The 25,346-nt window shown below is 39.5% G+C and overlaps 1 protein-coding gene across 20 annotated transcripts in view; it reads right to left on the minus strand.

Moving 5' to 3' along the window:
• The window catches only part of PARD3 (par-3 family cell polarity regulator), a 657,675-nt gene that overhangs the window by 162,873 nt on the left and 469,456 nt on the right, over nt 1-25,346 (minus strand). For 17 of the 20 annotated variants that reach the window (XM_035029555.1, XM_035029553.1, XM_035029552.1 and 14 more), the window contains one exon: nt 3,929-4,039. The exons of the other annotated variants lie outside the window; for them this stretch is intronic. In XM_035029555.1, the coding sequence (XP_034885446.1) occupies nt 3,929-4,039 (111 nt within the window). The remainder of the gene's footprint in view (nt 1-3,928; nt 4,040-25,346) is intronic. 20 annotated transcript variants of the gene reach the window in all.

Below are 25,346 nucleotides of genomic sequence, written 5' to 3' on the forward strand. Positions count from 1 at the left end.
TGCTCAGCGGGAAGCCTGCTTGAGATTCTCCCTCTCCCTCTGCCCTTCCCCCTGCTCGTGCATTCTCTCTCTCTCTCTAAAATAAGTGAATAAATTTGAAAGAAATGAAAATAGATTTAGCTTTTTAAAAGTACGCATGTGTGGAAATACATATTTTATAGGAAATAAATTAGAAAGGCATAGACCAGTATGTTAACAGTGGTATTATGATGGATAAATTTTTATTTTCCAGTTCTAAATTTATGTTTTTTCTTTCAAATTTTCTATAGATAGAATTAGAATACATTAGAATTAGACCTTAAAAAGGTATGTGTTTTAAACAAGTGAAAAACATGTGGGAAAGAGAAAACAGAAAATGAAAGTTCAGGAATAGATTCCTAACTACACAAAACAGAAGCCATGATGTAGAAGCAGTTCCCAAACATAGGCTCTACACTTGCTCACGATTCTATGAAACAATCAACCCGGAGTTCCACAGCCAGTCAGATGAGGGAGCTGGATATGGCTGACCCAGGAGCCAATGGCCTTTGCTTGCCACCAGTATTTCCCCAGTGATTGAATTCTGAGAGATGTTGGTATTTCACAGAAAACAAGTGAAGGGGGATGTTCTGTGAATAAATAAATTAGGAAATGAGGGATCTCTATTCATTTCTTGGTGACTCACAAGGTACATTAACCAAAGTAGGGTTTTGAGAAATAATGGAGTAAAGAAGTATGCATAAATTGGTTTAACCAAGTGTTTCTCAAACATATCTGCATGTGGAACCCTTTTTCGGCTACTAAACACTGTTTGGGGAATTCCCACACCACACGGCTTATATGTCAACTTTTAGAGCCTAAGTAGAGATACTACTGGAGCACAAACACAATAGAAAGCCAAATATTACTTTGGACACTTGGTCAACATAATGGTAGGGAAGTGGGCCTGAGTGAATTAAATATGTTCTGTTTTGGGTTTGGAGCCCAATCCTTCTGAGTGGTGGAAAAGAGCCAACAGGGGCTTTGTCCCTTAGCATACCCGAAAGACGAACCAGAAAGAGCAGTAAGCACTGAATTCATCCTTCAGCTCCAAATACGCATCACTCTGCTTCGTTCCCCCACCTAGCCCAACAGTGGCCAATAGCATCTTTGAAAGGCTAAGGTGCCTCGGTTTGGAGCCTGGAGCTAGAAGTCAAAATAGCACATCACAGGACCAGCTAATTTTATCCTTGGTGTTACCCCCATTCTCCCCGCTTCTCAGGAAGACAGCCTAGGCATGCAGGCCTGGGTTGTTGGCAGGGCACGACGAGTAGAGTCAGAGGACAGAGCCATGCTGGGGTCTTCCTCATCCATTTCTCCTAGGAGGACAGCATTTATTCAAGACCCCACCTCCCAGGGATGGCAGCAAGTGGAAAGAGAGGGGGAGAAGTTAGCAAGGATGAAGTCAAATTTAATCTCAGACCCATGCTCAGAGGAATCTAATTCACGTTCACGATCTAAATAGATCTTAACCTTATAGGAAAACATATTTCAATTCTATTCATTGTCCTTTCACTTGTTCCATATTTATAACTTGAGTCATATTCAGACTTCATGGATGTGTATGGACAAAAATATTTTTGTATATGGACATGTCATAATTAATAACCAGGGGATGTGAAGTTTTCTATTTTTATATGAAATAAGCCAAAATAATTTTGGGGACTCAAATAGCTACAGTGGTAAATGATGTTAAAGGAGGTGCTTCACTACTCATCTGCTAGTACTCATCATAGCAAAATATTTATTTTTATCTATTTCTCCACCCAAATTCTTCCCAAAGAAGTTGCAATTTCCATTCTCAAAGCATCACCAATGCCAACAGACAGACAGAAAGGAGGACATACAAAAGAAGGCTTGCCCTACCCAAATAACAAACACTAAACAAGCTCCACTTATATAATTCAGTAAGTCTCATGATTCACTCGCTCTATTACAAGATCCACAAGTTTAAATAAAACATACTTGTAAAAACTGTTACTAAAATACAAAGTCAGAGTATAACAGTTTTCTTAAATTATGAAGCTAGTTGATTTTTTTTAATGCACCATTCACTTGTTCCTTGACCCTAAAAGATTTTTATTCTAGGCCTCCTGTACATTGTAAATTCATTATGACCAACCTAGTTCCCAGAAGTATTGCATCATTAGAGGTACAGAGATGGAGATTAAAAGCAAAACTGAAAGTGAACTGTGCCTTAGGCAAATTAATAATACAAGTGAAACCACTAGGTAAAAAATTGTTTGGCTGCAAAAACTTGACTATGCATTATAACAAGTATCTTGGAAAATGTTGAGAGAATTCTGCATTGAAGCACAGGAATCATCTTAAACTGCAAGAAAAGGATACAGCAAATATGAACAATGGTATGGGATTAATGAAGCTATCCCCTATGGTTGGCATCAAGATAGGGGAGAAGTATAATGTTTCTATCACTCAGATTGTTCCCTAGCTAAATCACATTATTTGCCTGTGGATAATCTGAGTACATACATTTAGCTGGTGTACACTTTCTTCTATACTCTCTTAGGATAGTTTATAGTACTGAGCAATTAAATGCCATATTGTACATACTAAGGAATACTGTGTGCCCAGGCCTGACAACAGTGAGCTTATTAATAAGTTTGCGGATCTTGAAACTGGCGAGGATTAGAAAGAGTCCTAGAGAGCAAGAAAATGGAAGGATTGGAAAAAAAACTGGGAAAGAACCAGAAGAATAAACCCAGATTTGCATCACAAATTACAAGTCCCTATTCTTCCCACGTATTTATTTAATACTCTGAAAAGCTACAAACAGAGAATCAGAGTAACTATCCGAGCCTAAACTATCCTATCCTCCCTCAGACGTGGGAGAAAGAGTGGAAAAATATCCAAACATTAATCTCTTCTAAAGAAAACCATGGTAGAATATTCTTTCTAGTTCTTTCATTCATTAAGAGTAAGACTTGAAAGTGCCCCAACTCTAGAATTGTTAACAAGAATCTGGAGTTGAAGACGCTGGGCTCTAATCTTAGCTACGGACAATATTTAGTCTTTTCGCCTTAATCAAGGCACCTTCATTACCCGGATTATTCAAAGTACAACTGCCAGGCATAGTGTCTCTTGCTGTGGGGGTTCTGAAACTGCAAAGTAAAGGATCCAGAGGGGCTCACTGTGAGCCTGTAAACTCCAATAACAGAAGTGCGAGGCGGCTTTCTCATCCCCTGGGAATTACAACAAGAGAAATCCTAATCACTTATAGAAATGGTTTTCAATTATCTGCTTAAAGAAACTTCTCATTCATTTTACTGGTCTTTGGGTTCTTACCATGGAATGACTCAACAACAGATAACAATCTTTCTGGAAGAGATGCAATCAAATTTAAGTGGAAAATGTCATAAAATAGGATAGGGAAATAGAGAAAAAAAGAAACAAATGTCAGGTTTGAAAGGAAACAACATAGCAAGAAAGCATTATCAATTCTTATTATAAATCAAAATATTTTAAATGAAATATAAAAATTCAAAGTTTTATTTCCAGAGAAATAGTCTTAAAAATTATCATAAAATGCTATGTACTCGTAAATGAATGAAATGGAATTGTAACTATTTCTTTGTGATTTTAAAAGTGATCATAAATTCAGTCTTAATGCTTGTTTAATTCATCTAATATGCTCTACTATCTTCTAGGCCAAGATCTTAACTCAACCATTAAAATTCACTTAATGCCTCAAATAAATATATGTTTTTTTCTTTGAATCTTTCTTTACATTTTATTTATCCCACAACCATCAGTGTTTGGACTGATACAGAAAAACTAAAAACTCATTGAGTATAAGTTCTTCATATTTAAAAAAAAAAAGAAAAGAAAAAAGAGTAGAAAGGACAAAAAGCTCTATCTGATGAGGTTTAATCAAATGACTGAAGTCTACCTCTCCTGCTCCTGCTTCATTCGTATCCTCTCCTCTTCTGATGTAAGGGAGTCCTGTATTTTTATTTTACCCGTTTTCTCAATCTTGTCATCTTTTCGATGTTTGCCAAACCTGTTGATAACAAAAAATTCTAACTTGTCAATATATACAAAATGAGTTTTCATTCTTTTGCGACAAAGACATATTTACTCAATGAAATGCGACCTTCCTCAAAATGAGGGCCAAAAGGTCTCTTGCAATTCTCTGGTTTTTTCCCAATATGAATATTTTCAATCAGATTATTGGATTCATTTTTAATTAGAACTTTCTAGAGACAACCCTTTTGAAAATGGCCTCAATCCCCATTTTTCCTTTGGTGAAACAAAAATAAACAACAATTTAGCAGTTCATCCTTACTGAACAAACAATTAATAAATGTATAGGGCTGAGTGCTGAATACTTCAAAAGCTAGAGGCCAAAAAATCTGTATTAGAATGGGTTGTTCTTATGACTAAAGAATGGTAATCCACCATCATCTACTTAATAATCTCTCCATAAACAACTATTCTTATTTTCACAGTCAGATTTATTGGAAACATTCATCATAGTTTAAAAACTGACAAACAAGGCTATGTTTGCATGGTTTCAAGTACAAAGGATAATTTACACTGCTATAACACTTTGAGCTTATTATTAAGTTGAAAGCTTTAAGGCATTCTCATCAAATACTATTCTGAAATCCGATGAAAAGCAATTGCTGAATGTGGCATCTTTGCCTTCGAAGTCTGTATCTGATCAAAAACAAACATGAGGAACAGACACATGATTCAAAACTGGTCCACACAAACTTTCACAGATGGCCATGGAGCTGGAGGCTCTCTGTGAAAACACTAATACTCTGTTCTGGCATCCAAAATATCTCAGGAGCCTAGATTTGCTATCAATTCTGTTGCTTTCCTCTAAAAAAGACCATGTTACCTGGAATGCATGTACTACATACCCTCAAATAATACTCATCTTAGTGACTTAGTCACCAGATATTTCAAAAAAGAAATCTTTTATAGACAGTTACTCAACTAAGCATTCATAAATATATAAAATATATCGAGTATTTCTTTCAGAGGACAAAGTAGGGATCTAGCTTATGCTGAACAATTAATCATATTGAAAAGGAGAAGAGTTAAAATAAAAAAAAAAGGTAGTCTAAAACTATTATAAAAGAGAAAAAAGGTATTTTAATTAATGGCCAGGTTGGTAGTATAGGTCTTTCTTCTATTAACATAAATCTGATTTCAAATACTGGTTTATACATGAAGTGTACATGGGAATATCTTACACGTTTACGAAAGTAACACAGTTTGCAAAGGGGTTTATAAATAAGGAAGGGAGAGCATTCTTAAAATGTTAAAATAGAAAAAAGTTAAAATACTACCACCACTTTTCCTTTAAAAATTATGTATATTATTAGAGAGCATTCAAAACTGCCTATAAAATTAACTTCAATAAAGCAAATCTATCCTTAAATTGTAATGGTATTTAGAAATTGGAAGATCATTCCAATTGCAAGAAAGAACAAAAGAAAAAGAAGAAAAAAAATCCCTAAGAACTTAAGCCCAGAATTTGAGCACTTCTCGCAAGGGATAAAATACGCACTATACTTTTAAAACAAATATAAAGCATTAAAAATAAAAACTTTCTCTTTCCTTTATTTTTGTCAATATGTCAATAATGCCCGAGAGTTAGGCATAATGACTGACTTTATAGAATGAATTAATAAATAAATGAAAGAGCGAACATAAAAAACTGATACATCTCAGTAGGAATCAACATCTAAAACATAATGTTCATTCATTTGACAAAAATTTATTAAGCATCTACAGGGGGTTCAGGAGAGAGGACAGGGCTGGACAAATTAATCTGAGCATCATCAGCATGTAGATGGTATTTAAAGCCCCCATGAATTCCCATCCTGAAAATTCTGCAACACTGAAGCATCTGGAAATATAAAATGTATTAAATTCTAACTTTAAGAAAAGTGTAAGTTCAAATCTTATGCATGATATTTACCTATAAGAGAGCTTCCTAAAGGTAAATCATTTTAACCATTTAGTTTTTCAGTTCATAAATATCCCTCAAATGATACAACGTTACCATGTTGACTTGTTTTGTTCAGCTTTTAAAGATGTGTGCTGGTTCACATTCTCGATTACACACATTCAAACCTGTATCCTATTTAAGAAGCACTATGCCATGACACAAGATACACAGTTGACCCTTAAACAACATGGATCCACTTATACTCAGACTTTTTTTTTTATAAATATAGTACAGTACTGTAAATATATTTTCTCCTCATGTTTTTCTTAATAACATTCTCTTTTCTCTAGCTTACTTTATTGTAAGAATACAACATAATATTAACACATATATAAAATATGTGTTAGTTGACTATTTATGTTCTCAGTAAGGTCAATAGTTGGCTATTATTAGTAGTTGAGTTTATGAGGAGTCAAAAGTTACACATGGATTTTCAATGTGTAAGAGCACCCCAATCCCTGTGTTGTTTAAGAGTCAACTGTATATCTAGCTGTACCAAAAGGTATAGTTTAATCTCATGAGAAGATCATGTACATCATCCCTTTGAGTTAATAACATGAGGGAAAATTGAGAGTGGTTGACTTTTCCATGTTTTAAAACAGTTTAGGTATTTTTGGTCCCAAACCTAACACTGAGTTTAATTAGCTATGTTAGATCTTTTTTTTAATGATCTCGGCCCTACTTTGTGGAAAGTTTCAGTTTTAGATCTCAGTCTATCAACTTTCATCTTAAGTATACATGATTAAAAAGAATAAAAAAAGAGTTAATCCTGACTCAGATTTAAGAACTGAATTTTTTCTCATTTGTTTGATATTAAAATATTAGTGACCTAGGCTGCCCTGAATCGCCAGAATATACTGTTTTATTATTTGTAAATTTATGATCAAACTGTTACAGTATACTTGTCTTCTGAAATTATAAATTCAAGACTGATATATTAAAAAGCAAAGAAAGCACAGATAAAATGTTTATAGGTTAGCATTTGGACATTTCCCTTAATGCCTGCTTTAGTTAATTATGTGATTTCTTTAAGGCATACTATAAAAGCACAGCATATTATTTTATAATTGGGGTAAAAATGAATCCCTTAGCTGTAATTTTTTGACAGAATAAAATAAAGACTGTAGGTGAAAAAATATACCAACTGTTCTAGAGTGTAAAAAGAAAAAGAACGTAGCTACGCCCTCATTCACTCTCATTGCCAATATATTGTAGTGTTCTCTTAATTTGTAGTTATTTAATTCTTCCTGCAAAGAGGGGTACCCTCATCCTGCAAAGAGGGGTACAACTTTCAGCTACACATGTACTTTCAAAGTCAGTTTCACAGCTGGAATCAGTGATCAACCTATGAAGACAATCATTTAATAGCAAGCTGCTTAAAACTTGGAAGATTTCAACTACATTTATTATCTTTTAAAAGCCACAGATGAATTTCGAATGGGTCGCGTTCCAAAGAACGGCAAGGCTGAAAAAAATCATGGACTAATGGTATGTCCAGGAAGCAAACCCATTTTCAGCAAAGGATCAGTTTTGGAACTGCCTTCTGACTAACCTACCCCCTCCAAACATGTTCAAACGGAAAACTCCACCATCCAATGGGTGTGACGCTAGAACAGAAAGTGGTCATGGACCTACCACCCCAGGAAGAATTTGTTATTCATATCTTAGGATATATTAAGGTAAGGGAATGACTTTTTAAAAACATGGACATGGGGACGCTGGGGTGACTCAGTCAGTTAAGTGTCTGACTTTTGATTTCAGCTCAGGTCATGATCTCAGGGACCTGGGATGGAGCCCCAAGATAGACTTAGCGCTCAGCAGGGAGTCTGCTTGAGATTCTCTCTCCCTTTCCCCTTGCCCCTCCCCCTGTTCATGTGCTCACTCGCTCTCTCTCAAAAAACAAAAACAAAACACAAAACAAAAAAAAATGGAGACAAAAAGAAAAACAGAAGCTTGAGAAAAAGTTGATAGAGAAAAATCTCAGAGGTACTGCTTCATGAAGAAGGCACAGTGAAAAAAATGCCACCAAGCCACTGAAGACTCCTTCACAACAAGATACAGCCGGATGAGCCCTGTCTTACCAGAGGAGAATTGATTGTAACATTTCTTAAACATATGGCTTTCTTCATAAAGAATACAGCATTGTTTTCATTCAGCTAAAGTAATCTCCAAGTAATCTGCTAAATGGGTTTCACTATGACGCGTTACAAATGAGATCACTGCCGTCTGCCAGATCGGCCATATTTATTACTATAGTAAAGAATAATAGGCAAAACATGCACTTGTTGATGTAAGAGGAAAGAGAAAAGAAAAAGAACAACAAAGGATTGCAACAAAATTCTGTTGTTTTCATATAGAAAGGACTGTCGTTAAAAATTTATTGGTAAGAGTTTCGTGCTATTGAACCATCATTTCAGTTTTTAAATATTAACCTAATTCTCTCTGCAGTACAAATAATATTGAAATATCTTACTTTAATATTACTACTAAAATTAGAGACCTTCAGAAAAAATTATGCTGAGTGATATAACACACAGCATCCTACTATAAATAAAATAAAAATATAACTGGATTTATAATTAATGGATTTTCCTATTTGATTTCATATTTGAAAATGTGATATAGTAGAAGTCTTAAAAATCTTCTTCCATACTTAAAAATAGATGAACAGAATACCCAGCACCAATTAGCTTGTAATCTTTGAGGAACAATTTTTTAAAATCACTGAAATGTCACCTAGAAAGTTGGTATTTGTCACTGCTAATTACCAAGGTCTTCATTTCTAAGGAGGGCTTTGTTATAATACTTGCCTTACTATTTACCCTAATGAATGTGTAGGTTAAGTGATACTGCTTGCCTGGGGGAGAGAACTGAAATGGCTCAAATACAAATTTAGTGTCAGTGATTAGAAACCACCCGTCCTCCCCCAACTTCTCCACTGGAGTGGCCAACATTTAACTCAATACCCTGCCCTGCATTTTGCCCCTCATTTTTATATATTTGCAGCATCACATGACTTAATCACTTCCTTTCTCTCTTTCTGGAACCTTCCAGGTGCTTCTCGCAGATGCAGTTAGTATAGCCACTGTGCTAACCTGTCTTTGACCACTGCCTGATGTGATAATGCTGCCATTTACCCTAAAGATCCTTGACAGAAACCAGCTGTGCAATGAGCTGGATTCAAGATTCTGTACAGCAAAACTGAATACCCTGTCCTGTGTTATTCCTGTGTTCCAATCAAACTCTCTGAAATGCCTCAGGAACACACTGTTCACTCAAATCAAAGCAAAATCATGAGTTTTTAACACTATTCCTCTATTGTCCTTTTGTGTCATACTTTTCCTAAATGGTTTTGATCCAGGTTTCTCCAGAAAATCTTTTTAATTGATTCTGGCTCAATCTTTTCGCACATTCTTGGTGTCAGCATTAGTTCTCTCAACCCACCACTCTGGTCTCTAACACAATTGTGAACTTATTTTTTTAAGATTTTATTTATTTATTTGTCAGAGAGAGAGAGAGAAAGCACAAGCAGGGGGAGTGGCAGGCAGAGGGAAAAGCAGGCTCCCTGCTGAGCAAGGAGCCTGATGCGGGACTCAATCCCAGGACCCTGGGATCATGACCTGAGCCGAAGGCAGATGCTTAACCGACTGGGCCACCCAGGCGTCCTTATGAACTTATTCTTGTCTTAAAGCCTTAAATTGTTCTAAATTTTAGTTGAAAAAAAAATCTAGTTATATATCTTTGTAGATTGTTCTATTGCACTCTTACCCATATGCACTGAAGGTATACGTGCACATTTCTGAAAATCAAAGTCTAAAGACTGGTCACCCCATTCAATGTCTGTATTTGACAAACAAAGAAACTGAGGCCGAAGGGGTATGCAGAGCTGCCCAAAGTCACATTGCAAGCTAGGAATAGAGTTTAGGTCACCTCATAGCTAGTTTAAGAGATCTCAGTGGATCTGAACTTGGATACTCCTACAGAAATTGAAATTCCCAGACCTATGAAGTTCACTTTGTGTAAATCCTAAGTGAAACATATAACTGAACACCTGTTGAATGCTCTTTTGATTACTTAATTACATTTAACTAGAATTTATTGAATTTTTATTATGTACTTTATCTCATTGATTTCCACAACCAGCATGTGAGATAGGTGTTATCATCCTCCTCTTTAGGAGAAACCTCAGGGGAATTTAATGATTTCACAGGCCATATAGCCAGGAAGTAGCAAAGCCAGACTTTAGACCCAAGACGCTTTTTACCACACCCAGCCACCTCAAAAACTTAAGGAACCAAAGAAAGTCAGTCACTCTTATGTTTTTATAAACTCAGAGCAGCTGGTTAAACCATCTTTGTGGAAATAAATGAGATATATCTTGCATTTCCTATAGCAATGAGATCCAAAGGACATTGTTCCCAAATGGAACTTGTCTATGAAGGCCAGGAACCTGGACTCAAGGTCAAGAACTGATCCCCAACCATTGGAAAGGATTGTAAAAACTACCCACATACCCATTGCTAGGACACTGTCAATATTTCTAAATACAACAATACTCCACAAGTCAAAATTGTCTGTACTGACATATGCAAATTCTGCCAGGCAACAGCAGAAGCATGTCAAACCATCCAAACCCAATCAGAGGGTAAAACAGCAAGAACTCACCGCGTGCATTTATCTTTTAGAATAACACACTCACAGCTTCTAGCACTATTTTTTGTGTGTGTGTGCCTCAGCTTCCGTTTTATAAATAAGAAAAAAACAAGTCACTTCTAACATGTCCTTCCCATATAGGATCTTACATATTTTAGTGACATTTTAAGAAATCGCTAGCATGATAGCACACTGATTTGCTCAGCAGTAGATTGTGGCAATGCTGGATGAATCAAGGAAGAGAAGGCTGATTATGAAAAGCAGAAAGCTCCTATTTAGGCAAAAAAAAAATCTTGGTAATCAACAATGATGAGAACGGAGGCTTAGAAAGGGTACATGACAACTTGATAGTGCTTTTATAAAATGGGATGCAGTTTTAACTTGGCGGAGTTTAGCAGGGGTTCTCTTTAAAAGGAAATTCACAAACTTGAGAACCATTATTTGATTGTGTACGGTTTTCATCAGTGCTAGTCTGATTAGATTTAATAAACTAAATTTGGGTTGCTTGACATCCAGAAGAAAAAAGAACTTTTTTTTTTTAAAGAAATTATAGCTTCTATTTAACCAAGCTAGAACAGCCTTTAGACATGCAGTGTATGTACCCTTAATGGACAACACACCCTTTTCAGGACGCCCATTAAGTGTCCTTATAAGTGCACTCTTCCCCTGTGTAGCCTGCGTTATCTAATCAAGGATGCACTGATATGCCTAGTAACCTTACACTTCAGGAGTCCTGGAAGGATATGGAACAAGGAAATATTAAAACAACAATGAAGAAATTGAACATAGCATATTATCAATGTTAATTTTACAAGAATCATTATAAATCCCAAATAACTTAAACAACACCAAACCCAAACCCAAACCCCCCACCCCCCACACACATACAAAACCACAGGATCTAGATAGAAAGACTTAAGAAAAAAAAAAAGCAAACACAGTAATCCTTCAAAACACAAGATAAATACATAAATAACTCTGAAATAATATTTATAATCTGTACTTAGAGCCATTCAAAGAAAATGACAGAAGATGAGTGGAAGTATATCTTAATTATGATGTTAAAGCTTTTCAGGCATCAGCTAGTTTATGGACTCACATGACGTATTTTCTGTAGCAAATGAATTCCCTTTGTAAAATGGCGTCAATTAGTAATTACTGTTCCATACAAGATTTTTATAAGGCTTGATACACCTTATTTTTTTTTTCAACATATACCCACACAGGTAATCAAACCACAAAAACCCCATAACACCAAACATGCAGATGCAAATAATACACAGAGTATATTTTTTTTGTTTCCCCTTTACCTACATTGACTTTATAATAAATGATATATATATAATATATAAAATAAACACACACACACCTAAACATAATAAAAACAACACATAATTCTGATTTTTTCTAAATGCTTAATTTGGCATTGAAATCAGTCATGTCCACTTACAATGATTTTGCAAGTGCCTTTCACACAACTACTTCTCTGGACCCCTTCTTTACTACTATACTCCTAATTCTTGCACTGTTCATTTTAATGCTTTACTGTTTCATAATACAATACTCCAAATTGCAAATTACATTTGGCTCAAGAAGCGATTATGAAAAATACTATCACTGCTGCCTTTGCTCGAATAACTCTGATAATAATGAGAGATTGATTGAGCTCTAAGCAGCCCAAGTGATGAGAAGGGTCAATTTGAACATTTCTATTAAGCTTCTTTTGTTAAATCCAACACTTTGCCAGGTCAGAGGCAAATAATCATACCCTACATCTGGTTACCATGGTTTTCCTTTTCCTAAAGCATCAGAACAATTTAGTAAGTGGTACTGCCCCAAAGGCAGTCCCCATAAGAAATGCTAATGAGACCTAAGTCAAAAAACACATCTATTCAAAAGGGCACTTGAAAAAAAGAAAAAGTAAAAGGTAGAAAGATGATTTACTCTACACCTTTTTTTCTATTAGGACAAAGAATCAGGAGTATTTAGTACCAGAGATAATCCTAATAACTTCTGTTCCCATCTGCCCGATACTCAAATTGGCATCCACGTTGTAAATGCTTCTGCGACAATGCAAACACACGCACAATTAGGAATATCTTTTTTGAGTTGGAAATATTCACCCTCCATTAAGTATGCACTGCAAGTCAAATTCCAAGTTTTCACTACTGATAGGAGATATTTAGTTACGGGTGTATGTTCTATACTTCTATTGTTTACAGAGCAAAGGGAAGTGACAACAACAGAAAATATGATCACTGACGACTGGGGGAGGAGAGGAGCAGAGACCTTTTGTATAGTTCCTGGAAACTTTGAAAGATTAAAACTTCCCCAAAGATCTCATTATCTGTAAAGTTAAGGTGTCAGTCAGCACTTTTTTCTGTTGATGAGAAGAAGCAATTTCTGTTGATTCACATTTCTTAGAGAACGCTCTCTACAGAGTAAATTAAGAGGCACCGATGTTCATTTTTTATCTTTTGCATATACGGATTTAATAGTAGGGAGCTGACACATTTGACAAGGCCCAACAGAGGGCTCTGCGGGGCATGAGCTGGAGGCCCCCCTAACTCTGGGAGCAGAGAAGAGCAAGCAGAATCCTGCAGAGGCCGTTGGCTGCCCAGGCCTCCCTGAATCACCCCATCCTCTCAAGGAACGACGGCCTTAGGGTCCCATAGTTGGGTAAAGTCAGTGTTCCTGCAGCACGCCTCGGGCCTGGCGAGTTCCCCACATCCAGAAGAGGACGGGGTGACACAGGGAAAAGGGCCATGGCCCCTCTCCAGAAAAGCTCCTTTCCTCTTCCGCACCATGATTCACTCCACCGGGGGGATGCACAGCACTGCCTCGGTGTTATGACTCAACTGTGGCTCAGAACGCAGCTGGTGAGTACGATCTGAAATCTTGGGATGGCTCCAGGGCTCAAGTGACAAGGCCTCAGAGTAAGGAGACATGTTTACTGTCTCATCTCCAATCAGCACAGCCCCCACGGAACAGGGAACATGAAATCTGACAAATGACAAACCACCACATTTTTCCTTATTTGACGAAATAGTTCAACAAGTGTTTAAATATAGAACTTGTTGATTTGTGCACTGGCCTGGAATTCCTCTCACCCCAGCTTATTTCCGTCTCCTCAGCACTGTCTCGTCTGCACGGCCTGCTGTGTGGTCTCAGGATCCACCGACTCCCCGGCAGACGCAAGCCAAAAAGCCCAGCTCTGCAAGAGTGCCCGTTTGTCCAAGAAACCGTCCTGGAACCAGAGCCAATACCACGGATATCAGTTTAAATTCTCAAGTCTCCCCAGTTACGGTTGCTTTTACGGGAGATCATTATGCTCCTTTTCCTTGGCTGAAGTTTGAAAATGTCTGGCCGAAACGAGTATGTATAATCATGGGGTATTAGCAAATGTCACTTTATTGAGGACAGTATATAATACAAAGAGAGACACTTCTACCCAAAGGATAGAAATAACCCATACATCCTTTTTAGCAAAAGCACCCAGAATACCTATCTAGAAACTAATAAACTAATGCAGAAATAAGTAATCTAAGGGAAGAAAAGCCCGTGAGAAAAGAACTTAAATAACACGAGCTGACAGATGCACAGCACCTTACAATTCCAAAAAGCCTTCCATCCATATTCTTTCATTTAGTCCTTAGAAGAACATGAGAAGGAGATGTGTTAATGGGAACTTGAGGCTGAGGGGTGGCGGGGCTGGGTTGGGAAGACAGAGCTTCGAATCCACATCCCCGATTCTTTCTACCACAGAATCCTCTTCTCCCCCTTAGACTAACCTCAGCCTCTTTGAATGCCTCTTAGGTTCCTCATGTTATTTTATATGCTGGCAGTTCATGAAGTAAAATCTTTATTTAGGACACTGAAATCATATTAAAAATAAACTTTAAGAAAGATCACTATGTAAGCATCTTCAACGGTCAAACATCAGATAGACTGCAACATACTTGAAATTTTCAGTGTAATTTTAACTCTTAAGCATCCACCAAAATGCACAGGGCAGGGTTCCTCCACACAGAATAATAACTGAAATGAGCTGCTCACGGGGATCCAAGGACAACCTGACATAAGACACAGAAGCATTTGGGTAGCTTGTCTGAAGATCAACAACTCAAGTACATGTCACAGAGCCATTGGGACTGGGCAGGGGCAGTGTTTTTCCAACCTTGGCATTCTTGAAATTTTGGTCCAGACAATCCTGTGCAGTGGGGGGTGGGGGGTGGGGGACTCTCTTGTGCATCATAGGATGTTCAGCAGTATCCTTGCCTCTAACCATACCTGCCACTAGCACCCCTCCCTGTGGATGACAACCAAGTAAGTCATCAGACACTGCCAGAAGTCTAGGGAACAAAACCCGGGGGGTTGAGGACCACTGGGCTAGGGTTTCAGATAAACAATAAAGTTCAATGAGACATCTTCATTATTTACAAAGAATAAGAAGAGGACTCACAGGACAATAAAAGGTATATCCTCACCCCAGAATGCCCCATTTATTTCAGGACTACTTCCTAAACACTAAAGAAAGAAGTCTCCTTCTACTGAGATGGTTAAGGTTGAATGCAGATGACCCTCTAAGTCCCAGAAAGCAAGATCTAGCATGCTGTAACCCAAGAATACATTTGGGGAATGTATCCATAAAAACCAGTTAGGTTAAAAAGGCACCGAAGTCAGTATAATCAATATTAGGACAATGATTAGGAGTTTGTATTCCAAAATCAGAAAGACATAGGTTATTTGGCCAATTGTCATATGGCACTATTAAATAATAAAAATACTATCTATAAAAGATAGTAGCAAAGACAAATGCAATCATGTTTTAAAGCATGTAGCACCCTGTAGGCAGAAATCACCACTCAATAAATAATAGAGGGGCGCCTGGGTGGCTCAGTCAGTTGGGCATCTGCCTTCGGCTCAGGTCACGATCCCGGAGTCCCCGGATCGAGCCCCGCATCAGGCTCCCTGCTCAGCGGGGATTCTGCTTCTCCCTCCACCCCTCATCCCCTCACCCCGCTCTCTCGTGCTCTCTCTCAAATAAATAAATAAAATCTTAAATAAATAAATAAATAAATAAATTATAGATATGATTTTCTAACAAAAATACCTATATATTCCTTCCTTCCTCCATGTCTACGTAGCTCCTCTAGGCTAAGTTGGGAAGATTGTGACCATTTCAAGTGGTAGATATAATAAGGTTTTCTCGTATTTGTGGCCCACTCCCTGTCTTTCTGGTTCAGCCTACATGATCGGGCCAGTGAACATTGGTCTTGGCCAGCACAGTAGAAGGAGGGTGAAGAGCAGCCCAGTGCTATAAAGCTGCTGCAATTTCAGAGGCCTGAGACCACCTGCCTTCAGAAACGTGACTCGGAAAGGTAGTTCCCAGGAGCAGACCCTCCACAACAGGTGCTGCTGACATCCACTCTCCTTGTCCTCCTCAGAAATGGAACCCTGATTTGGCAGGGACAGGAAATGTGCCTACTTGAGAGAAAACTACTTTCCCCAGCCTCCTTTGAGGACGGGAACAGAAGACAGTAGAAGACAGTTACGAGCGTAGATGCTGGAGCCAGATTTCTGGGTCAAAATCCCAGCTTTGCCTTACTAGCTATGTGACTCACAGCCGCGCGACTCACCCTACTTGGACAACTCGCGTAACCTCTCTGAGCCTCAATTTCCTCTTTAGTAAAATGCAACCACCCTCATAGGTTTATATGGAGAATTAAATGAATTATACATGCACTCTGCATTGACACCAATAAGCTCTCAATAAATATTAACTATTTTATCATTATTGTTATTGTTAAATTCTGGCTCATAGAAATCGATATGGGACTTCTGGGAATGATCCGTAGAAAGGGGACCGATTCCACTGAAAGCTCCCTTTCCCCCTTCCTGCTTCCTCTTGCTTAGAATTCTGGCAAGATGGCTAGAGCTGTAACCGTGAAGTGACCACCAGGATAGAAATACATGTGTAAGACACTCGTGTTCATCGTGACCTTATTCACACAAGCTAAAAGATGGATGCAGACAAAGGGTCTGTCGATGGATGAATGGATAAACAAAATGTGAGAGATACACAGAGTGGAATATTATTCAGCCTTAAAAAGGAAGGAAATCCCGTCATATGCTACAACATGGATAGATCTGGAGGACATTATGCTAAGAGAAATCAGCCAGTGACATAAATACCGAACGATTCCCCTTATATGAAGTATCTAGAAGAGTCAAATTCAGAGAGACAGGAAACAGAATGGTGGTTGTTACGGGTGGGAGAGAGGGAAAAGGGTTTGGTGTTTAAAGGACACAGAGTTTCAGTTGTGTGAGATGAAGAGTTCTGGGGGTGGATGATAATGACAGTCACACGGCAATGTGAATGTTAATGCCCCTGAACGGTACACTTCAAAATGGTTAAGATGGTAAACATTATGGCTATTTTACCACAATTAAAAAAATAAAGAAAAATGTAGTAAGGATGGCTGAATAAACAGAAGGGGGTGACACTGTAGACACTCTGGATCCAGCATTTAAGTCTTGGACTGCTTATCTCCAGACTTCTTTTAAATTAGAGACAAAATAAGCCTTGTTTCCTTTAAACGACAGTTCTTTGGGTCTGTGCTGCAACCAAAACAATTTGTCACAGATAAAGTCATGGAGATAAGAAAGCAAGAAAGAGAGTTTCCTTTCATATATTTGGCTTTCCAAACAGAAAAGGAAATTACATTCTTCGCAGCATCTTTGTAAGTGATCCCACCCTCCCATCAATACCTCACTATTTAGCCCCACTGTTCTCAGAAACTAATTTGCTCTTCAAGATGTCACCCTCAAGGTCAACCCCAGGTGGCCAACAGGTGGCAGGAGGAAGCCAGCAGCCTCTTTGAAGAGTATAAGAGCAGAATTAATGGAAACAACTGAAAATAACCACCCACAAGAAGCCTCATCTCTTTAGGCCAACGCTGCAATTCCAGCTGAAAGACTTTCAGTATGAAATCGAAAAGAAAACAATCTTCCATGAGTCAGAAATGATTTTCATTTTCTCCTCATTGTTTCTGATGCTATTTGGATATGCTATAGTTGGTGACTAGAGACTCCTTCACACACTTTCTATTACCTTGGCTGCTAATAAGTGTTTCTCTCTAACTTAGATGGCTGCCCATCAGCCGCATGTTTACACAGAACAGAGGACACTTCTAAGTGAAAAGGGGTTTTCCCATGGCTGACCAGACCACCTGGAAATAGTATGAAAATTCTGCTTTAGTGAATTACCTAACTTCCATCTCACAAAAAAAATAACATTCAAAGGAATTTTGCCAGACTCCATAGAGAGGGGTCTACTCTAAGAGTAAAAGCACAGAATTTTGACAGTAAAGATCCATCTGTATAAAACTATACTTAAATGTGGGACCTTTCCAAAAAAGAGTTCCATAGGGAAAACGTTATATACATTTTTTTCTATTTGTTCAGGAAAATTGGGAAGGCAGATCTAAAATCTTAGTAGCAAACTCTCTAAAGACTGTAATGGTATCTATGACCAAACAACAACTAACTAGTTTTCTACTTTTTAAAAAATATTTAGTTTATAATATTTTATTATTGAAAATATAAAAGAAATCAAAATCGTGTCACAGCAGGAAATACACATAATTCTATACTTTCATGGGAAATATATTCCCAGAAAGAAATCTAGTTGAAATGTTTTTGAATGCAACAATGACTATAAAGTGCATAATATACAGAATGATTCATGATATTAAAAATGCCTATAAAAAATAATAAAAAGTTTTTAAAAATGATGCAGATAGGCAGAGCACAGCTAGTAATCCTTCAGAAAAGGCAACAAACTAAAAATAATGGGCACACACTCAATATACCAATTTCAGTAGTTTACATAAAGCATTAATAGTTTGAATATATCCTGAACTTTATATTCCCCTGCAGAGAACATAAAAGATGAACAGTGTTGCCTTAAAACACAAAGATATCTGTAAATGGTAAGTCAGTTTGTTCTTTTTTTTTTTTTTTCTTTAGAAGCCACGGGAATGGAAGCACTCATGAATCTTCAGAAAATAGGTCCTGGGAAACAGTGTCTGAGAATGTATGCAAGTATAGAGTGAGGACTCCTGCTTATGTGTTATAATGGTTAAATGTCACAATTAAAAAAAAAAAAAAAGGCTTTCAAAAAAGGTAATTTTAAAGTTGGCACTGTGAGGAACCAAGCTATTTATCTGACCTAAGTACTTTTATTCTTTTGTAAACATGAGAGAAAACTGGAACTAAGGTCCTATTATAATTTAGAGCAGCTGATGTCATCAGGATCCACACTCACTCTGGTCACATGCTCAGCAGTAACACACCTGCCAACACATAGGAGGAAAGACAAAACGGAGAGAGGGAATGAGAAATTCTCTCACCACAGAAGGAAGAACTGATCCCACAGTCAACAAAACCAATCATTAAATTTGTTTCTCCTCCAAGTTATATTTTGCTAAACAACTTACTTAAAAAAATTAATCCCTCATCCTAATTTCTGTAATTCTTTGTGAAGATCTGCAACTGGGATTACTACGTCACTTAAAATGTTATTTCTATTGCTCAAAAATATAGAAATCTGGCACAGGTTTCTGTGTTTGTGTAGAGAGTGTTGGAAAAAAAGAGTTTGCTTCTTACAACAGGAATTAATGTATTACATCCCTAACTTGGAACAAGCATTAGCGTCAAGAGAGTCTGTGTGTACTGGCATCCTACAGAAACACCAAACTAGACGATGTAAAATGGTAACCATTCAAAACTGATCTACTGATGCTAGTAATTCCTGTGCAGCCAAGGCCATGAGTCTGTCTGACTTCTCGGCTAAAACACTGTTGACCACATCCTTCTAATTAATAAAAGACACACTCTTGCCTCAGCTTTAATGATCATAATCTTCTGGTTTTCTACCTGCAGCAGCCTTTCTTCGGTCACCAAAATCTTCCACCACCCCGCTCCCCACCCTAAGCTGACCCCCAATATTTGAAGAGTCCCCAGAACTCTGGCCTTCACCTGCTCCTCCTCCCCCGCACACACGGGTCCCAGACAACCCTTCCACAAATACTGCCACGGCTTCCACGGCTTCCAATGTCCTGACTTCCAAGTCTCTACAGCCGCTCCCACTCATCTGTCCCCTGCTGACCTCTGCTGGGGTGGGTCACAGACAAGCACTAGGCAGATTCAACAGGTCACACATTTCCTCCAAATAGGACTTTCCTCCAGGGTTTTCTCGTCAGCCTAACCACTCTCAATCCAGTTTCTCAGGCCAAAACTGGAGGAATTATTTCTTACTCTTTTTTCTCTCTCTCATTTTTTACATCTATCAAATCACCAAGTCCCCTAGATTCCTCCTGAGAAATACATATCACATCTCTGTCCCCATGGCCACCCCCATGGCTGGCCACGATTTTTACATCAGCTGCCCAGCATAGTTCCTGGCCCATCCTCTGGGCCAGCTCCCTAGTTCACTCCACACACTGTCGCTACGGTCCTCTTTTAATTTTCTAAAAAATGTAAATGTATCAAGCCATTCTCTTGAATGGCCTCTCATTCTTCTTAGCATCAGGTACAAACTGTATCATGAGTCCTTTATGAGACGCCATCCGCCTCCCTAAGAGCTCATTCCCCACCCCCACCCGCTGCAAACCTACAGGATTTCCACCACCTAAATAGTATTTTTCAATTGTGTGTCGCAACCTGTTAATGATGTAAAATCGATTTGGTAGGACTCACCTAGCATTTTCAAAAAAGTGAGTTACAGCATAATAACAGTAACATCAAGAGCAGCTAACATTTACAGAGTGCTTTCCTTCTTTGTACCCGGCGGGGTTCTGAGGTGCCTGGGATACATTAACTCACTTTAGCTTCCAAACAACAGGGTGAGGCAGGTACCATTATTATCCATACTTTACGAGTGCAAAAAGCAAAGCACAAGGAAGTTCATTAACTTGCTCCAAACGCAAGGCTGGGGAGTATGCAGCTGGGATTTGGATCCAGGTGACCTAACCTCAGAGTCTAGGCTCTTCACCACTAAACTCAGCTGCCTCTCAGCAAATACACCAGAGCACAGCATACGGAGGAAGGCCCAGTATTACTCTGTGAAATGTTTGTTTTAGTGACGTGTGTGTAGGTCCACTGGCTTGCAAGGCAAACTATATTGCTTACTGAGGATCATTATCAAGAGTCTGAATCCCACCGATGCAAAATACTCCTCTCCCCCAAAAGCCCCTTGAAAAAGAGAAAACATCTTTTGGATCTCAGTTTTAATACCATCTTCTGGAGGGAGGTGATTCTGAGTCCTAGTGTGGGCTGGGCGCACTTGCTCTGAGTTCCCCCAGCCCCTCCAAAGGGCCACTGTAGCGGGGCCTATCTTCGCTAAGTTACACCTAAATCCCTGGCCCCTAGTATGGGGCCCAGCAGACAGTAGCCCCCAGCGAACACCTGTTGAATGCACACATGAATGGTTTTACCTCAAAATTACTAAGGAATCCTATACACTCCATAACCAGCCTTGAAAAAACTCCACTTGCTCACCATTAGAAACAGTGTTTGCCAGGTGAGTAGTAAAAGGCTCTGAAGTCACTGCACTGCCCCCATTATTCTTTGCACAAGGCATGTGGCTGCACGTTTTCCTGTGCTTGCCTCAGAGTCCACGCCGCCCCAGCATGCAGGGTGAGACAGCAGACATGGTAAGAGAATGAAGTCGTTCCCTGGAGCAGTGATCAGGGCCAGGAGCCCACACCCGGCCCCCACCAGGGAAATGGCCCTTCCTGCCGGAAGTACCCATTGAGGAAATGCAAGGCATCAGGCTACACTTCACAGGCTGCAGACTTCCTTGGCTCCAGATCACTCTCACCAGCCAATTTGCAAAGGAGCAGTGAAAGTTAACCTTGAATAGGATACTTATCATTAAGTGCTGAAATATAATTGCCCTTGAGGAGATTTACTGCTCATTTGCAAATATACGTACCTGAATGTTGAGATGCAGCAAACCAAATTCGTTTGAGGGCAATCGCCTTTCCTCCAGTGTGGCCAGGACAACTCAGGTGTGCAGCAGACAACGTCCTGCATAAATGATTTGCCACTGTGCTCTAAGCATCTGCCTGTTGCTATGTTCTAGAAAGTTCATCAAGGGAAAATGTCCATCCTGTTGGAATACCTATCTTAGAGTGGGTCCGAAGTTTACTTTCTTAAAACTTCCAGAATCAACCTATACTAAGATTAAACTGATGCTATCATTTCCTCAATTAAAAAAATATTTTTAACACTTTACCCTAAAAAGATAAAAGAAACCTGAAATTCTAGGAATTCCAAAGTAAACTTGGGATGCTTTCCTAATGACTAAAGCAGTTATAAAAGCAGGAATTAGATAAAAGATTATTTTCCTCCAAGGAGTAGTGGAAATTTGCCAAGGCCAGGTAAGAGGATCCAGACAGACAGGATGAGCAGAGGTGCCAGAAAGGCAGGCAGCCCCGAGCCCCACTAGTCCACTAGTCTTCCAAGGGGCAGAGCCCTAAAGGCTGAGCTGTGGTCTCTCTGGCACGTCCAGGGATCGGCAGGATTGCTGATCCAGGTGGCACCGACAGGGCCTGCGTGAAAATGACAGGATGATAGGAAACATCAGAAATTCACAGAGGAAATAAAGACTGCGAACACACATGGCCTCACGATTGTTTTAACAGTGGAAAATGAAAGAAATAGCAGCAGTTGAGCAAGATCTGAAGTACAAGAAGGTACATAGTAAGGGGGAAAGGAGGTATAAAAACAGGAAAGGACTTAAAGCATTTATAGGACTATATGGCCATCTTGAAAGAAGAGAGCAGGCAGAGGCTAACCTTTTTTTTTAATCATCGCTAGCATTCAGGGTACAGTATAGATAGGTTGGAAGGTCAGGTGTGGGGGAAGGGATATGGCAATTAGTAATTTTTAAATGAACAATATAATTCCTGAGTCTGTAAAGAATTATTTTGGGGAGAGAAAGGAGCACAGACAGAGGATGCTAAGACATCCAATAGGAACAAGAATTAAAAGTCTGGTTCAAAAGATACTAACTTGCACACTTCCGAGCTAGCAACAGGGATCTCTAATTTTTCACAGCATACGATAGCAATGCCACTTCATGTGATTAACCGATCTTGGCTCTTACACATGTGTCAGGGCAGCACAACACATTGGAAGAGGCTAAGAAGGTTCAGTTGGTCCCGCAGAGTGGGTAGGAACATGGCCTTAGGGGTAGACCGGTGTTCAAATTCGGTGTGGCTCTACCACTGGACCCCTGTGTGACCTTGGTCATCAGTACCCCCCTGAACCTTTGTGTTCACTTTATCTATAACAGGTGATTAAAAGGAGCACCTACCCTATAGGGTTATTATAAGGATTAAATGGGTCATTGAAATAATGTTCTTAGTGGATGTCCACCAACCTCAACACTCAATGAATGCTAACTGCTTGCCATAGTACCGGTAGAAGTATAATCCATGAGGGATGCTTTCTCTCTTTTGGGAAGTCCTCAGGACCAGCATGTTACCCAACGGAATCAGAAATGGGCACCAAGAGGTGATAACGGATAACACGCTAAATTACCGGAAGAGTAGAAACAGAGAAACCTTAATACAGAGAGTAGGGATGTGTCAGTTAGTTCATTTGTGTCAGTTCAGTTCATTTCAAAGTCTCTGTTCCTTTGTTTGGACAGAGAATGTAAACTTGTTCTTTTATTCTTTTTTTTTTTTTTTTTAAGGACTGAAATTGTTACATAAACTAGAAAGAAACAGTCTTTTTAACACATGAGATGTAAATTATAATATATAAATATTAGGGGCGCCTGGGTGGCTCAGTTGGTTAAGCGACTGCCTTCGGCTCAGGTCATGATCCTAGAGTCCCGCATCGGGCTCCCTGCTCGGCAGGGAGTCTGCTTCTCCCTCTGGCCCTCCCCCCTCTCATGTGCTCTCTCTCATTCTCTCTCTCTCAAATAAATAAATAAAATCTTTAAAAAAAAATTATAATATATAAATATTAAATATAGTGTTGAAGGAGCAACTAAGGAGGTACGGTTGTCTCCACCCCCAAGTTACACCTCATTTAAGAATCAGGAATAGCCCAGGCCTCCGGAGGCTGGGCCACAGGTGCTCAGCCAAGTGTCCTCCCTCCAGGGTGGTAGGGAAAGGAGAAAACTCCAGAGCACCATCTATGGGTGGTGGCACCTGCAGGGGACCCAGGCTGTAAAGGCTGTGGGTGTGGTCTTCAGAAGGGACTTTCTGAAGGGGTGTTTCACCAGCTCATTCTCTGCTGCTCAGGAAGCTTGTGAAGAGGAAAACAAAGGTTCTGACTTCTTTTAGGGACAGAATCTTACACCATCTCCTGAGCCTGATATTTTAAGGCGTAGGAAGGCATTAATAGGGCAATTTCAACGTTTACTCCTTGCTGGAATCTGTGACCCCTCAACGCTACAACCCAAAGCCTGAAGGTTAGGGACTGCTTGGCATGAAGGATTTAATTTGGAAATTGTATCTTTTTTTAAAAGTCTGATGTAATGGAGAATACTTAAATCATTTATGGCTACTAAGAGCAAGGAAAATGGTAACTTGAACAATAAACCAAAGGACATGATGTAACCTATGGAGCGTGAAAAGACCTGCACTCTGGGGACTGTCTTGATCAGTCATGGACAGGCTTTGGAAGTGACATCATCTTCCAAAGATGGAAGCAAACACCAGCACTGCCCCGGTGTGATAGCTTGTCATAAATTGCAAAATTAATGCAGGTAGAAGTTCCTCACCTACACTGTCACCACTTACTCTGGGCACCTTATTTATTCATTCATTCAACAAACACACCTGAGTCTGGATTTCAGCAGCAGCAGATCCCGAGACAAGGATTCAGGGCAGTGGTTTAATGGAAGGGTAGGGGAGTGCAGACATTGTGGGGGTGGTGGCGGGGGAAGAAAGGCAGCCCAAAAGGAGTGTTCTCAAGCCTGCTGCCACTGTGGCCAAGGGGAGCTTAATCCTGCAGGCCAACTCAGGCCGCAGAGCCTCTCCCCCTGGGGTGTGACCAGGAATCTCTAGGGCTGTTAAGCTGCAGGTTCTGATGTCAGTCTGGGGTGGGGCCTAGAATTCTGAATGTCTGACAGGCTCCCAGGTCCTGCTGTGCTCCAGGTCTGAGGACCGCACTTTCAGGACGAAGGGAGCAGACTTATGCCTGAGCATTAGAACCCTCTGGGCCACAGGGACGGGAAGACTTTCACAGTGGCTGCCTTGAGTCCTTGGTTGCCGACTGCTCTGAGGCGGTGTTATCCCAAGGCACTTCCGGCAATCCTGCACAGAGAAGCAGAGCTCCCTTCCACAGCTTTCTCAGGCAGAGGCAGAGACTGGCCACTGGAAGTTGGAGGACGCACTGAAGGCATACAGGCATCCTGATCTCTGTTACACTTACTGGGCCCCGATGACACACCAGGCAGGGGCCGAGGTTAACGATCCCTGCCGCTATCAATCGATTATTAAACCAAGTGTGATAGTCGTATGTTAGGCAGTGGTAAGTGCAGAGGAGAAAAGTAATGCCAAAAAGTGGGATAGGAGGTGTCACTTTGGGAGGGAGTGCTGGTTGGCGAGGTTGGAGTTACCCCAAAAAGCTGATATGCATGAACCTGTGGGTATCTGAGAACAGA

The sequence above is a fragment of the Mirounga leonina genome, unplaced genomic scaffold, assembly GCF_011800145.1.
Source record: "Mirounga leonina isolate KUSES-001 unplaced genomic scaffold, KU_Mleo_1.0 Mir_260, whole genome shotgun sequence".
NCBI classification, from domain to species: domain Eukaryota; kingdom Metazoa; phylum Chordata; class Mammalia; order Carnivora; family Phocidae; genus Mirounga; species Mirounga leonina.